Source organism: Myripristis murdjan, chromosome 22, assembly GCF_902150065.1.
Source record: "Myripristis murdjan chromosome 22, fMyrMur1.1, whole genome shotgun sequence".
Taxonomy (NCBI): domain Eukaryota; kingdom Metazoa; phylum Chordata; class Actinopteri; order Holocentriformes; family Holocentridae; genus Myripristis; species Myripristis murdjan.
In genome coordinates, this window is record NC_044001.1 from 6,447,241 (window position 1) to 6,463,191 (window position 15,951).

Genomic DNA, 15,951 nt, shown 5'->3' on the forward strand with positions numbered 1-15,951 from the left:
AAAGGTAAATGTTAGCATCATTAATTCTCTTCCTTTCCAAACTGCTGGCAGAATTAACTCATCAAATCCAAACTGTAAAGGGCGGCAGAGGTGCTGTAAGAGGGACAGGACGACTGGTGACAGTATCAAAGGGAGCGGTTTAATAAACAGTAACAGAGCTGATCTCTTTCTCTGTCTCCTGTCCGCCACCCCCTGCCTGCTCTCTCCTGGTGTCCCTGGTCGGGCTGATTAGGGCTGAGGCGCTGCTGAGGGAGCAGAGTTTGCGTAAAACCCCAGAGAGCCGTCTCTGATGTGATCAGCCAGGAATCAGAGCTCCCCCTTCTCTTCTCTCTCCACAGTCTAACGTAATCCCATTGAGGGACAGAGAGAAGCAGTCAGAGGCCTGGGAAAACCTGGAGAAGGAGGGGTTGGTGGGGGTTGGGGTCACTGGGCTCATCGTCCCAATTAGCACAAGCCACCTTAACCCCCTGAAAACATGCCAGCATTGGCAAGGGGCGACTAAGTCTCCCTCCAGGGTCTGTAACACAGAGGCTCTTTATGAAATGCAAGTCTCATCTCTTAGTAATCAGCTCTTATTGCTTTATTAAAATCAGATTCACTTTACACACACCAACTACAACAAATCAGGTGAAAATAGTCATATAGGCAAGTAAACCTGATGCCAAACATTGTCAAACACTGGCACCAGGACAGTGAAGACGAAAGCATCTCGAGTATTTTCTTTGACTTCCATTTTTGGTTGATACCTTGCTTGGTATTGTATTTTATACATAAACTGAAACATGATGACCATATGTGTCAGTAAAGTCGTGTGGCCTGGACACCAACAGGACGTGAAATAAAACCAGTAAACCATCAGTCATATGTAACATGATATAATTAATACACTTAAGTCTTAAAAGTGTTTGGGTACAACCGGTTTCAGCTGGTGCTCAATCCATCAAACAAAACTTCAATTACCCTTTATTTTGACAAAAAGCAGCAGCAGATGTTTCAAGCTATACAACTCATTTCTACCTGATGGCCTACAAAGTAATACACCTCTAAAAATGTATTTTTCCAGCCTGAAAGTTCCAGTTTTTGAACTCCAAATCATTTCCTATACACTGCCTGCCTTGGGTCGCATGAGTCCTGAGCAGACACCATTGTTGGTCTCCATCTCAGATTGTAATGCAGCCCCGAGAAGGTGTGAAAGTTCTCATGGAGAGCAATAACCTCCACTGCTCCAATGGCAGAGTGCAGTTCATTTGACCAACGCCACGTTTTAGTGTAGGCAATTGTTAAAAAAAAAAAAAATCCTCCTTTGCATTTTATTTGCAGAGGCCAGGGCCCCTCTACTCTATCTAATAGTCATTAGCTTTCATTACAGCCGTTTGAAGTGGACGCTGCTCTTTGTCCCGCAGCACAAGAGCCACATTTGAGACGCACAATGACTTCTGACACGGGCACTGACAGGGACAGCTTGCCTCAAGTGGCCAGCCCAGTGTTTGGAGAATGGGTTTAAATGTCCCCCTTCTCTCAGGAAATGGCAGTTCCTGTTCACAAGGCATTCAGCGAGACAGAGCACCATGAAGCAAATAAAAAGGCAAAAATGAAGCAGCTTGGCACGGCTGGTGTTGGACTCACGGTGCGCTAAAGACGCGTCTGCTGTTTCCCCGCGTAAAACATCCAGAAATATAACACTTTTAACATCCCTAATTGGACTTTAGGTACTCAAAAGTGATTTTTAAGTCAATTACTTTAATAGTATTTTACCTGCCGTGGCATCACTATGATATGCAGCGGTATTCGTTTATTATTCTGTTTGAAAATCGTGTGCGTAAAAGGCTCCAAAACCTGACTTGGAGATTAACAGACGTGATAAATTTCAGCTCAAACTGTAGAAACCCGCTCCCAGGTTTTATTTCTGTGCCACTGAAATGTTTGCTTCATGCTGAGGAGGGGAGGTGATGGGTGGGGTGGGGGTGCAGAGCCGTACAGGTGGTTAAGCGACCCCACTTCTCATGCAGGTGGCACAAACTCAGCAACGTGCTATTTTTCCCATCTCGTTATAATGGGGTGAAAATTTCCAAGTATTTAAGTAGAACAGATTAGCTTGAACACACAACGCTAATGCGAAACAAAATGGCCAATTAGTTTATTAATGAACGGAGGTGAGAGGCGGGCCGGGGCCATTTGATGTGGTGGTTTTTTATCAGAGCCAAAATGGTGGCAGAGATTAAGCAGAAATACACAGAAATATATTTGTAACAATAAAGTAAAATGAAATAATACAGGATTAATATGTCTTTGTAATAGTAAGGCTATAGTAGCCTAATCGTGTAAAATAAGGATACAACTATTATAACAAAGACTAGCTGATCATTTTCTGCAGGAAAACTGGTTACTCACTGATAATCATACTAATACTAATAATAACCTATTGATATAGCGCTAATGGTGCTGTCGGTGTGATATGACACCCGGAAATGCATTAAATTCAGTCAAAGGGCGCTGTTTGCAACTCATTAGGTAAAAATGATTGTGTGTTAAAATAAGGAGGTTTAATGTAGGCATGTGGCATAAAAATACATGAGCAATGTCGTATGCTAAAATAAATCCCATATTCATCTGAACAACTTTATGTGACAAATAGACAATTCCATACACACACACACACACACACACACACACACACACATACATATATATATATATATATATATATATATATATATATATATATATATATATATATATATATGTACACATATATATATACACACACACACACACACACACACACACACACACGGTCATTATTAGTCTCATTGTGCTTATTTCTACTTTGTGAGGGAAAAGGAAATAAAAGACAAAAAGATAGAAAATCCTCTTTCTTCCTGAAGCTCCATCAAGGACCGCTGGGGGGGTTTGTTGTCCACAGACGGGACAAACCGCGGGGGTCGAAGCCTCTGCGGCAGTTGGGCAGACGCAAGACGCTCTGCCTCAGTCCAGCCACTAGGTGGCAGCATTGACCTGAGTAATAAACACCTGCTGCAGCGCTGAGGGCGACTGAAAAACGTTTTGTTCACAAAGAGTCCACCAGAGGGCAGCACTTTCACACTGACTTGTGCCACCTGGATTCACGCTCTCCTCCTAAACAATCAATTTGCAGCGCCTCAGTAAATAAATAATTAACATACAAACAAATAAAACTAATAAATACATAGAACATTCAACGCCGAATGTTATATTTTCACTGACAATATGTAATATTTCAGATTAAGCAGGAAAGACTGTAAACGCCTGTAAACGCCCCGTTGTTTTCTTGGTTACAGCGTCTTTCTAGGGTGGGGGAGTTAATTTTGATTGATTAAATTTCACATTGATCTCTGTTTGGAAATTGGGTCATTATTAATATTATTATTATTATTATTATTATTATTATTATTATTATTATTATAGCAATGTGAAGAACACCACCCACTATTTGGCCTATAAAATGCACTGTGGACACAACAACGATACGGAAAAAGCCATTAAACTAAAGCCTATATAATATCCCCATATCGCCATGTGAATATTTAGTGACACAACTGGAAATATAAATAAATAAATATTATATAGCCCACAGTGTCACACACCTACTAAACGTAGCCTGCCTGTAAGAACATTATAGCCTACATAAACCATGGGAATAATAAATAAAAGCACCGAAACACTTTAGTTTTATACTGGAATACACCAGGAATATTTTGATGCTTCTTGTGTGATGGTAAAGCAGCTTTTCATTACTTCACAGTGGTTGGACTCCAAATAAAAATCTGTATAGTGCTGCCCCGAGGGAGAGTAAACAGCCCATCCGGAAGAACAGTAGACCGGCCGGGCTTGTTTTTGTTAATGCCAAGCGCTTTGGCCATCTATTAACCAGGCGCGATCAGGGTCAGTGGCTAAAGGCCCACACGGTTTCATCATTAAACTTTACTTCACCCTTTCCAACCGGGCGAGTCAACCCGCAAATTCCTGCGTCCCTGCGTGTAAGAGATGGTTTAAATATAAAAACCTGCTATAGCCAACAACCTACAGTTATGGCTTTGCTTTCCCAGTCAAGTAATGTTTTCTCTTACGAAAATCTGCCCATAAAAACGGATTTTGATGTCTTCGCTGCACTGCTTTCATTATGTTCAGTTGTAGTAATTATTTGCTGCGTTACTTGCTCTGTTTTTGCATTGAACTGTTTCTATCTGCAGCTATAAACTGGATTTTATAAGGGACATATATAAAAAAACATCTTACAGCCTTTCACTACAAGGCGTGGAGTCAATAACCTCCAACAGAGCTGGTCAGCTGTTTATTACATGCAGCCATTTTTGTTAAATCGAAAATAAGTCATTTTTTTGGATTATTATTATTTCAATATGGTTGTTGCATTTCCATTTTAGGCATTTGGCAAGACAAAAACTTGGGTCTGAATCACCACCATTACCTGCAACAAACATCTTAAACCCCTTTCAGTGGTAATTTATTAGTGACATATTAAAAATAAGAGCTTGGATGGAAAAAAAAAATAGACCGTTTTGGACGACGACCTATCTCCACCGCCGCATGCTGCTGTTAGGAGCCTTTAGCTCTAAACGCCTAATCAACAACTTGTTGTACCTCATAATTTCCATCGGTAATGATTTTCTAATGCAACCTCTACGCAAACGAGCGCATTAGGAGTATAATTATTAACTTGGGTAGTGCACCATGAAAGCCAGCCTAAACGCACAGGAATAAGGGGGCCGTCGACCTCATGATGGCCTAATTAAGCAGCCTCCTTGACTGTTGGTTTCCCCTCCTGGGATTAAATGTTGGTTTTCATCAAGAACTGCAGGGATGCGTGTGAGCCAGTAGTTATTCTGTAGATTAAAGAGGCAGATATACAGTGTGTGCGCAGAATGAATGAATAAATTGTCTCCGAAAGACACTGCAAAAGTAGGTTTGCCTCTGTTTTCATTCTGGAAACAGTACAAGTGTTTCACACGTGTCCACTAAAATCAGAAACTGTGGGCGTCCGGGATGAGAAACCTTCACGTTTCCGCTGGAAATAATCTGTTTTCTGTGTTATTCTTCCATCAAGAGTAATTTTCTGCCTTGTTCACTCTTGTCTTGAGATGTTGCCCTTGGCCAAATATCTGGAACAAGCTCAACTCTTTTGGAAACAAGTGAAATGATTGGCAGATTTCCCCCCCCTCTCACTCGTTACAAGGACAACCACATTTTCATATTAAATCGAGGATGTGATTTGTTGATCGATATTTAGTGCGGTGATGAATCCCCTTGATGTTCAGCTGTGCACAGACGCGTTTCAAATGACTTGAGGACATTTTTTCCCCCACTTTGTGCCCTTTGACCACCACTTTGTCTCCATTTCATTTTACTGTAAACTTCTATTGCGAAAAGGAAACATAAATTTGCATTATAATTATTGTTGTTGTTAAGCAAATATTTTTATTCAGACAACTCGCTGTTGAAATTTCGTCAAAGCATATTCCTTATGAATATGTCGAGGCTCATTTTTAGTCACAGTTGAAAAGTCGCATATCTTAACAGCTTGATCAAAGAGGCAAGTCTATATTTGAAATATGCAAATGATCAAACAATAAACACGACAGTGGTCTTAGTAATCTATTAATTCTGTTTTATGAGAGGAGAAGTTATTTATGTTGGAGCGGCGGGTAGTATGCGCAAAGTATGAGAAAAAAATTATGTTTCAGTCTTTTTTGCTTAAAAACAATGACTTAGAAAATAATGTGACTGCATGGATTTGCATATTCCCGGCCAACTACATCAAGAAAAACACATTTATGTTCAGGGCTATGAAATGTAGGCTCTTATAATGTGTAGAACCGAGGCGGACAGGAAAATTAATTGACCATAAGTTAACCTTTATGCGTTTCAATTAATGTTTCAGGTTATCTGAAGGCCATGTTCCCCCTCAGCACAAATTTACTTCACAGCGGTGATAGTTTTATCGTTATATTACTGTCCCATTATTACACTAAAAAAAATTAAGTCACGTAGTGCTGGGGCATAAAATTGGATTATTTTCTAAAATAAATAAATGGATAAATAATTAAATAAATAAATGGGTAAGTGGAGGAAATTGGGCAACTGTGAGATAATTTCCCCTGTTTCATTCAACATGTTTCAGTAATTTTCTTGAATCAGAATTCATTTTGAGGCTTTACTGTACCCTGCACTGACATGCAGTGTATGGAAAGTTCCTGAGACAAGTGGAACTGCACCGGAAACAAGTCAAATGAACTCCCTGGCATTTTCCCTTAAGAGAAGTAAGACATTAAAGCCTTGAAATGAGGCTAAATTAGTCTTTAAGGTGCATTTTCTCATCTATAAGCAAGCCGCCCACCCTTGTGTGATCTATGAAGCAGGTACTTGAGCAAACCTATTGGCAGGTGCTGTAGTCCAATCATGTCATTCCCTGTCTAGCGTCAAGCCAATGTGAACTGGGGCTTGGAGGCGCTTCACTTGGTGCGCACTTGTGCACAGAAATCCTCCAAGTGCGCACAGACTCATGGATCAGGGTGATTTGCAGCACTGTTGACTTTTATAGCATCATCTCCACTGGACAAGCCTGTGAAAGCCCCTCAGCCCTCCATGGTCATCATGCATCTCTGAGAGGGGGCTTTCCTTGTTTTCTGCAAGAGGAAGTAGAGAGATTTCATCATATTCTCCCGGATTGGATTTGTATTTCTGTTCAGAGATCATGTTTTCGTCTGCGGGCAAGCGATGCTTCACGATAGAGTCCCTAGTCGCCAAGGAAAACCCTCTCTCCAGTGAGGATCCCATCCGCCCGACGGCTTTATGTTACTCCAACCCGTCTACAGATGCCTTTATGAACAGTTACCAGGCTCCACCGGGCAGGTCGCTGTACCAGAGCCCGGACCTGGTGTTCCCGGAGACGGTAAACCATCCCTCCCTGACCATGACTCCCCACCAGCTGGGAGGCTCCCACCTACAGCATCCGCACTTCTTTGGGACGCAACACCGGGACCCGCTGAATTTCTACCCGTGGGTGTTAAGGAACAGGTTTTTCGGACACAGATTTCAAGGTAAGATGGTTGGCTGCGAAAAAAAAACTGATAGAGATGCAAACCACGATCCTAGCTGGTGATCATCATGACGCATGAGAGGCAGCGGCAGAAACAAAGATAAAGTTGTGTTTTCAGGAGACAGTGATTAATTTGATGTTTTTATTTCTTTAAAAAAAAACACGCTCATACTTGCACCAGTTTGGTGCTGCCTATAAACAAAGAGAAACTATTTATTCCATAAATGTGCATGGATAAACTGAGGTTTAGGTGCACGGTTTACTCCTTGTGAAATACATGTGTGCGTTTGCAATAAAAAGCACAGAACATTTGGATAAAACTGAGACTTACCAATACTGAAACAAATGGGAGTGTTGCTCACAATCTGAGCTTTGCCCCTGAGAGTTAGGCCTATTATGGAAATTAAAGATTAAATCATGCCTGTTAACACGATATTAGACCTGGCAACGTTGAATATTTCATCGTTAAACAATAAGCCGCGGTCGCAGGTACAAATGCCAGCTCTGCAACAGTTTGCAGCTTATCGGCCTCTGATTCTCCATGCGGAATATTTCGCCCTGGAGCTACACTTTCAGAAAGGCACAGCCGGAGGAAGATAAGCAGCTTTTTTTTTTTTTTTTTACTCTCATACAAGAAAACTCCCTCCGGGTTATACCTTTTTGTTGTAATAAAAAAGAAGAAGAAGAAGAAGAAGAAGAAGAAGAAGGAGAAGAAGTCTTGCAAACAACAGCCAGGCTGGGGGTCAAACCAGATCGGCCTGGAGTCCACGATAATAATGCTAGCAAAAGCGAATGAGTCAGATGAAAAACAAGTCAATGCAAGTATAATCCGGGAAGACTTCGGGAAGACGTCGCGCATTAGATTATGTAGAGCCTGCAAAACAAATCACTAGGCCTACTTCAAAAAAAAAAAAAAAAAAAGGTCAATAACTCAAATCCTGATTACGTTAACTTTTAAAAATAGGCTATTTTCCAAAAAGTCCGCAAGATACATTTTTAAATAACTGATTGATGCAAATCAATTAAATGCCCCCCATAATTATTAGGGCAAATACTTTGCACATAGTCACAGCTCCTGTACACTGATTCGTATTAAATAATTAATAGTACCACAATTGACTTATTAATTATTCCTGACTTAGGCTGTTCACTGTTCTGTGTCAGGAGAAATAATAAAACATGGAAAATTGTTAAAATAATAAAATAGTAAAAAGGAGTATCATTAGGCCTATTTTCTCAGGTTTTCATAAACGTGGTAAGGAAATTATTTAGTAGCCTAACAAGCGGCGCATGTCAGAAATAGCAACATGACCTGTTTGAGACATAATTTAAAAGAATAAATAAATAAATTTCAGTTTGCAAAAATAATTTCAACCTCTATGCGGAAACCTTGCTGACTAAATCTGGTAACTCAGAGGAAAATTATATTTCTTACAGCTGTTAATGACTGCAACAGCAGGGGCACTTGGACTTACTTGTAAGTGAATATGATTGCAATGTCATTTATCAACATTTGTTCATAAACCGGAACACAATGGGATGTGCCACAAATTCAGTTTAAGGAAAAAAAGAGAAAAAATGTTTTTCTTATCCTGTTGTAATTACTTAGGATATGTTTACACGACTTGGCAACTGTCTTTTTCCATCCTTTCTGGTGCGAGGACAATCATTTCTCCACGGACATTCGAGATTATTTGAATTTGATCAGTTTATTTGCCCGATTTGAAGCTGAATTATAGACCATAGGCTGCAAATGCCATCGGCCTATTTAGCAGTAAATACACTGCCTCTTCCCTTCTCCACCCGAGTAAACTCTCCTTAGTTTGCAAATGAATAACCGATCAAAGCCTCCGTTTTGCACGGTTCTGACACGAGAACATGGCTCAATTTAGGCTGCCAGCAGAACCTTGCTTGGGTTCTTTAAATAAAAATGTTGAAATGAAAAGAAATGTTGAGCAGTGTAAAAGAATTTTAAAACACTAGGTCATTTGCTGGGATTTAATATCAAATGCGCATGGACTGATCACTGAAAATGATATTAGTGTTTTGATGACAGGCTACAATTTTAGAAGACTCGGGCGACGGCGAATAATTCCTATTTTTTCTTTCCTTAATTATTTTTCAATTATGTATGTATTTATTTTTATTTTATTATTATCTTTATTATTATTTCCCCTCCAGGCTGAAATTGTTACTTGATTTTCGCTCTCCACCACAATGATAAAACCCACAATAAAGATCAAATTAGGACAGTTTGAGGTTGAATTATGTGTGTGTCACACCTTGCAAGAGAGGCTAGTGCACGAGGTGACAACACACACACACACACACACACACACACACACACACACTGAGCTGTCAGACCTTGCCACACACACCTGACGGCCGTATCTCTCTCAGGTAACGACGTGTCCCAGGACAGCCTGCTCCTCCACGGCCCTTTCGCCAGAAAGCCCAAGCGCATCCGGACGGCCTTCTCCCCGTCCCAGCTGCTCCGCCTGGAGAGAGCCTTCGAGAAAAACCACTACGTCGTGGGAGCCGAGAGGAAGCAGCTGGCCAACAGCTTGAGTTTATCTGAGACGCAGGTGAGTCTGGACCGCAGCGGCACTGCGCCAATCCGGCTCGGGATGCGCAAAAGGTCATTTTTACACATTATCCGTCTGAAAATGAGAGCAAAACAAGGCTTTTACTTTTACTAATTTCTCTCTGGAAATCCGTTCAACTCGACATGAAATTCATTTCAGCTGAAATAATAATTATGTCATTTTGGGCCTAACTTATTACTGCTCTCTGTTTAGTGCATCCCTCCCGAGAAAGTAACAACAAAATCAACACCAATAATAATATCGTAATAATAACAATAACAATGACAACAAAAACAACAATAATAAATACACTACTACTACTGCTAGTAGTATTAGTAGGCCTAGTAGTAGTAGTAGTAGTAGTAGTAAAAGTAATAATATCTACTCAGTCTTCACGAATAATTCGCCCATTCAAGTCGGCTATAGCATTGATTGCTATTATAGCCTAATTATGGTGGTTATTATTATTTATTATCATTGTAGTTATTGTTGTCGTTGTTGTGGATATGTTTTTGTGCCTATATTGCTGATCGGCCAACTGTCATTATGTACAAATTTATTTGTCATTATTAGTTAATGCTTTAAATTAGCAAAGAAATAAATAAACAAATGTGATGTAGTAATGCTGTTAACAAATAAATGAAGCTAAAAATTATACATGTTGATAACAAATGGGAATAAAAATGTAAAGGAAGGACGGGGGAAAAGGCCTATATCATGTATCAGACCCACGCTTTGCAATGCAGTGGTGTTGACCAATGCTGTCATTGGTATTTATTATGGTATAGATTAATATAAGCCCAGGCTATTTTAATTTTGGGGCAATTTTTAGGCTGCTCAGTGTTTCCCGAAGCGGTCCTGTGACACGGATGCGGCTGTGTAACTTGACCGGTGCCTGCAGGGTGTTTTATTTATTTGTGTAATGGGCAAAGGCTAAAAAGAGATCCTCCTGACAAAGCCTCTAAATATTATTGACGCCAAAATTTAATGAGTCCACACTATCAAGTAAATTAGGCCTAATAGGCAAAATAAAGAGAGGTTTCCTGAGTCAGCAGAATGGCCAAATGATGCTTGCCACTTTATCAACTTTGGCATAAGTCAATAAAAGACTTTATTGCAACACCAATTATGATGCAACAAACAATAAAAATTGTGCAGAAGACAACAAACCAATATAATTGATATTGATTAATGAAAATCAAAGAGATCTTACCAATTAAACAGGCCGTTCCCTGTGATATTAAAAATAGTTTGAGCAGGGCGAAACTGGCAGATAGCCTGTGTCACTGGGGTTATCACACCATCATAGCATTAAAATATCACCCACAGACAGGAATAACCAAACTGGAAGAGAGTTACATGGATAAAGACCCAGTTAAGTGGATAAAGTTGCTTCATGATATTTAACTGCTTGCATGTATTACTTCAAAATGCAGGAAACAACAGCAGCAGTCAGATTCTGGTGAATTTTTGCAATAAAACAACAGAACAAAAACATCCTCTGCCCTGCTCTGGCTGGCAATACAATGACTTTACTATAGCAGGCTGGAATTTTGGTTTTATAAACTGATGAAAATGAAATAATATTGACTGTTGAGTTAAATCTCAAAGAACTATGGTCCAAAAACACAGTCAGGCCATAGCAAGTTAACTGGTTTGGCTATAGCCTTGCTGACCCCTTGCTGTCATAAATTAATTTGCCCTCCATATTTTGACAAGAATCCATTATTTGCTATGCCGGTTTTTAAAGTCCCAGTGAGTCAGATTTTTGAGGGCATCTTCCTTCCTTTATTTGATGTATGTGCTTTTGAAATCAGCTGGAATGGGACATAACACAGGGAGGGATTATTCACAAGTGTAAAAATATGCCATTTTTTTCTTGGAATTTTTTATGTCCCCCCTGGTGGCACAGCATTGGGTGTTTAGTGAAGATACATGGTTTTTCCAGGAAATGTAATGCAACTTTGACAGGATAAAAATGCATTTGGTGTTATATTGTTAAACGTATTTATTATGGCATGTAAAGTCTGCTTATACAGTAGGTACACTATATGGACAAAAGTATTGGGCCACAGCTCTTAATCCTTGAATTCAGGTGTTTCCACAGGTGTACATAATCCAGCAGCTAGCCATGCAGTCTGCCTTTACAAACATTTGTGAAAGAATGGCTCGTTCTAAAGAGCTCACTGAGTTCCAGCGTGCTGCTGTAATAGTAATGTAGGATGCCACCACAGCAACAAGTCAGCTGGTGAAGTTTCTTCTCTCTTAGATATTCCACCATCAGCTGGAAGTGGGATTATTGCAAAGTGGAAGTGTTTAGGAACCACAGCGACTCAGCCACCAGGGAACAGCACCGCGTAAAGTTACAGAGCGGGGTCACCGCGCTGAGGCGCATAGTGCGTAAAAGTGGTCAACGCTCTGCTGACTCAGTAAGTGCAGAGCTCCAAACCTCCTCTGGCATCAACATCAGCACAGAAATGGAGCTTCAGCTGCTGCCGCTGGTCTGATGGAGGAGTCTGGGTTTGGTGAACGCCAGGAGAACGTTCCCTGCCTGACTGCATTGTGCCGACTGTTAAGTTTGCTGGAGGAGGGACAACACCATGGGCTGGTTTTTCTGTGGTCGGCCTCAGCCCCTTAGTTCCAGTGAAGGGAAATCTTAAAGCTTCAGCTCACCGAGACATTTTGGACAATTCTCTGCTTCCAACTTTGTGGGACCAGTTTGGGGAAGGCCCTTTTCTGTCCCAGCAGGACTGAGCCCCAGTGCACAAAGCAGCTCCATAAAGGCATGGCCGGCTGAGTTTGGTGTGGACGAACTTGAGCGGCCCGCACAGAGTCCCAACCTCAACCCCATCCAACACCTTGGGGATCAACTAGAACACAGATTGTGAGCCAGGCCCTCTGGTCCAACATCAGAGTCTGAGCTCACAAATGCTCTTCTGGATGAACGGGCAAAAATTCCCACAGACACACAACAAAATCTTGTAGAAAGCCTTCCCAGAAGAGTGGAAGCTGTTCTAGCTGCAAAGCCAACTCCACATTAATGCTTATAGATTCAGAATGGGAGGTCAGAAAAGCTCCTGTAGGTGTGATGTGGAGGTGGCCCAATACTTTTGTCCATGTAGTTTATGTCGTCTCCATGTACTACAAACCCTTTTGTGTTTTTCTGACCAGGTGAAGGTCTGGTTCCAGAACAGGAGGACCAAGTACAAGAGGCAGAAGCTGGAGGAGGAGGGTCCTGAGAACCAGCAGAAGAAGAAGGGCAACCACCACATCAACAGATGGCGCATTGCCACCAAGCAGGCCAGCTCTGAGGACATTGACGTGACCTCAGAGGACTAAAAGCCCCGATCCACCCTCCTACAATGCTGCCCTGCACCCCGCGTCCCCTTCTGACGCATCAGAGGACCAACCCTATTTATTATGTAATATTATTAAGTATAATTAGACACATTAGAGGAAGGACTGAGTATGCGATCACCACCCGTCTCTTCACCGCGGCGCTGCACTGAGACAGCGATGCGGAAAAGACAGTACACGATATTTAATGGGACTTGCATCCAACCTGCACATCTCTGGGTTTGCCCTACAAGAGAAACCCTCCCATCATTCAGCGATCTTTGGTGTACGACAACCAAAGATGTGGAGAAACATTTATTCAATGTCAATCTCTACCATAGTGTGTTTGTTTGTTTGTTTGTTTGTTTTTTATTGTACATATAGACCCTTTACAAAGGCTGCACTCATTTGATTAAATCTTTGTTTTTGCAACCTGCCTCAGGCCATTAACACCTCATCGCTCATCCCTCCACCACCTCACAACATGTTTTCCATGTTCATTCAAATTCCTACCCAATAGACCATAGTCATCACACACTTTTAATTCATCCAGAAGGCTGGTTAATTGCCAGGCAACAAAACAGCAAATGAATCACAGGTCAAAAAAAAAAAAACAAGATACACATTTGTCACTCTCTACGATATCGTATTTTTTTGTGACTGACAGAAATACAAATCCACGGCTATGTTTCCTAATGAGGATTTTCCACAGCCCGGGACAGATGAGACACTACAGAGACTCCTGGTGTCAGAGGCAATTTATGCCACAGCTTGTCGTATTTGTCAGTGTGGGGTGATGGATTGTCTCTGGCCTGATGTTCTCCATTTGTTGAATGTTCGCAGATTTCATTGAGCACCATGTAGTAGACAAAACGTATATAAAACCTAATTTTCAAGCAAAACGTGTAAACACCCCCCCAAAAAATAAAAACAGAAACTGTTTCTCTGACAGGAAATGTTATGTTTTCATATTTTTTTTTTCCCCTGGTGGTTTTCATCCAACCAATCATGACGCCAGGTAATTTCAATGAATCTGCTGCTGCGCTGTTTGGTCGAAGTGAAAGCCTGCAGACTTTTGGGCCACTGACCTGTAGGAAGGTGTCAGGGATACGGTGGGGTGACGGGACAGGTGTCAGGTGTGCTACCTATCGGCAGGTGTTTTCTCTGAGTTCCAGCAGAAGCGGGACGGAGGGAGATGAATGGAGCGACGTCTGGGAAAAAAAACACCAGAGAAAGTAGTCCTTATTGTCTGCCGGCCCTTTCACCGACCACCTCAGTAATCACCTGTCAAAAGAAACGGAAGGAATCTCCGTCTAATGACCCCGAGGCCTCGGAGACGACCCCTGATGTCTGACCCTGATGTCTTGTTTTGTAAGCCAAGAGGCCGAGGCGCGGCGAGGAGAAGGGGAGAGAGGCGAGGTAAAATACATGCCAGTATTCTCACAGTTTTACAAAGAGCACAAGCACACAATACTTAAGGCATCTGCAGTTGGAATGGCCTTGTTTTGAGTTCCCAGGACATTCTATACTCACTGCAGGTGCAAACGCACGGTAAAAAGGATTTGGCATTCCTTATTACTCAAACAAACATCATCAAAGGCTTATTTTAACTTGTGCAGTGGCTCAGGCTGACTTCAGGCGCTCTGCCCTTCCTCTTGACAAGCAGGTGTGGTTTGGGCCAATCGCAATGTGGTTAGGTAAGAGGCAAGAGCTCGGAGGCATGATTAACGAGAACCACACCTCTCTGAATTATCTGTTAAGAAAACAATTAGGGGGGAAATCACACCCGTCTCCCCGAGCGCCGCGTCTCCTGTCACCTGAGTCAGCAGAGAGGAGAGTTCAGGACGGGAAGCAAGAATTCACCGACGAAAACAAGCATCTCTCCAGAGGAGCAGAGTGCCGCACTTCAGGGAGGGAGCAAAGGTGTCAGCCGGCTGTTGGGAGCTGAATTAAAGCAAAGTGCCTGGGCTTATCAAGGAGGGATGCCTATTTGCTTTCTTTTCAAAATCCAAATCATTCCACTTCCTGTGTTGACACTACAAATTATATGTTTAATTGCAAAATTACATGTCAAGTGATTTATTATTTAGTGCCACCTGTTTCTTTCCATCATGCAACCCAAGTACACTGACTCATTAATCAGCCTAATTGCTTAAAAACTGAAGACTTGAATTTTAAATAATTTTAAAGATATGGAAACAACTGACAAAAATAACAATAGCAAGCATAACCACCTAGCTATGGGTTATTATTGAAATTATTAGCTAATTAAATTTGCTTACACAGCACTGACATATTAGATTATATAAAATATTTAAATATTTGAAATATTTAAGTTATATTGGAACAATAGACATCTGCTGACATTTTTCCCACAATTGAATAACTTTATGTGTTTTTGGAATGACATCTTTCACTTAGAGCTGAACATGATGTTCCAAATGTTTCTAAAAAAAACAAATTAGTTATTCATCAGTAAAGCCAAAACAACTCTGACTTAACAATTTCTGGCATTAAAATTAAATGTACAAGGGATTCGTAGTCACACTCTGGCTTTAGTTAAAGGTAAAAGTGAAACATTTGCTTATAAAACAGAGAGAATTTAGATGATATATTTTATTAAGGAAATATTTGGCAGCAAACATTAAGAATTAAGGCCTTTATTGCATTTTGAGTTATGACCCAACATGTTCACAAGTGATTCCACAAGGCACAACAGTGAAAAGTAAAAAAAGAAAATGATGAAATCACATGTCAGGTGTGTTTGTGAGCTGTTTTCTGAATGGGTTTTATGTTGTTTTTTTTTTTTTTTTTTTTTTAATTTGCCTCCCTGGAGGATTTGCGCCACTACTCACATCCAGCATCCTCCGCTGAAGCAGCATGTGGCTTCTTGTCAGGTTCCACTGCGCTGCAACCTACCGTGCAGCGTTTCCCTGG

General features: G+C 41.1%; 1 protein-coding gene across 1 annotated transcript; it reads left to right on the top strand.

The window, feature by feature from the left end:
* Positions 1 to 6,748: 6,748 nt before the first annotated feature.
* Positions 6,749 to 13,082, top strand: emx1 (empty spiracles homeobox 1). The gene is made up of 3 exons (XM_030044821.1): positions 6,749 to 7,094; positions 9,494 to 9,678; positions 12,850 to 13,082. Exons 1-3 carry the CDS (start codon positions 6,749 to 6,751, stop codon positions 13,015 to 13,017), a joined length of 699 nt encoding a protein of 232 aa, XP_029900681.1. The 3' UTR covers positions 13,018 to 13,082.
* The last annotated feature ends 2,869 nt before the right edge of the window (positions 13,083 to 15,951 follow it).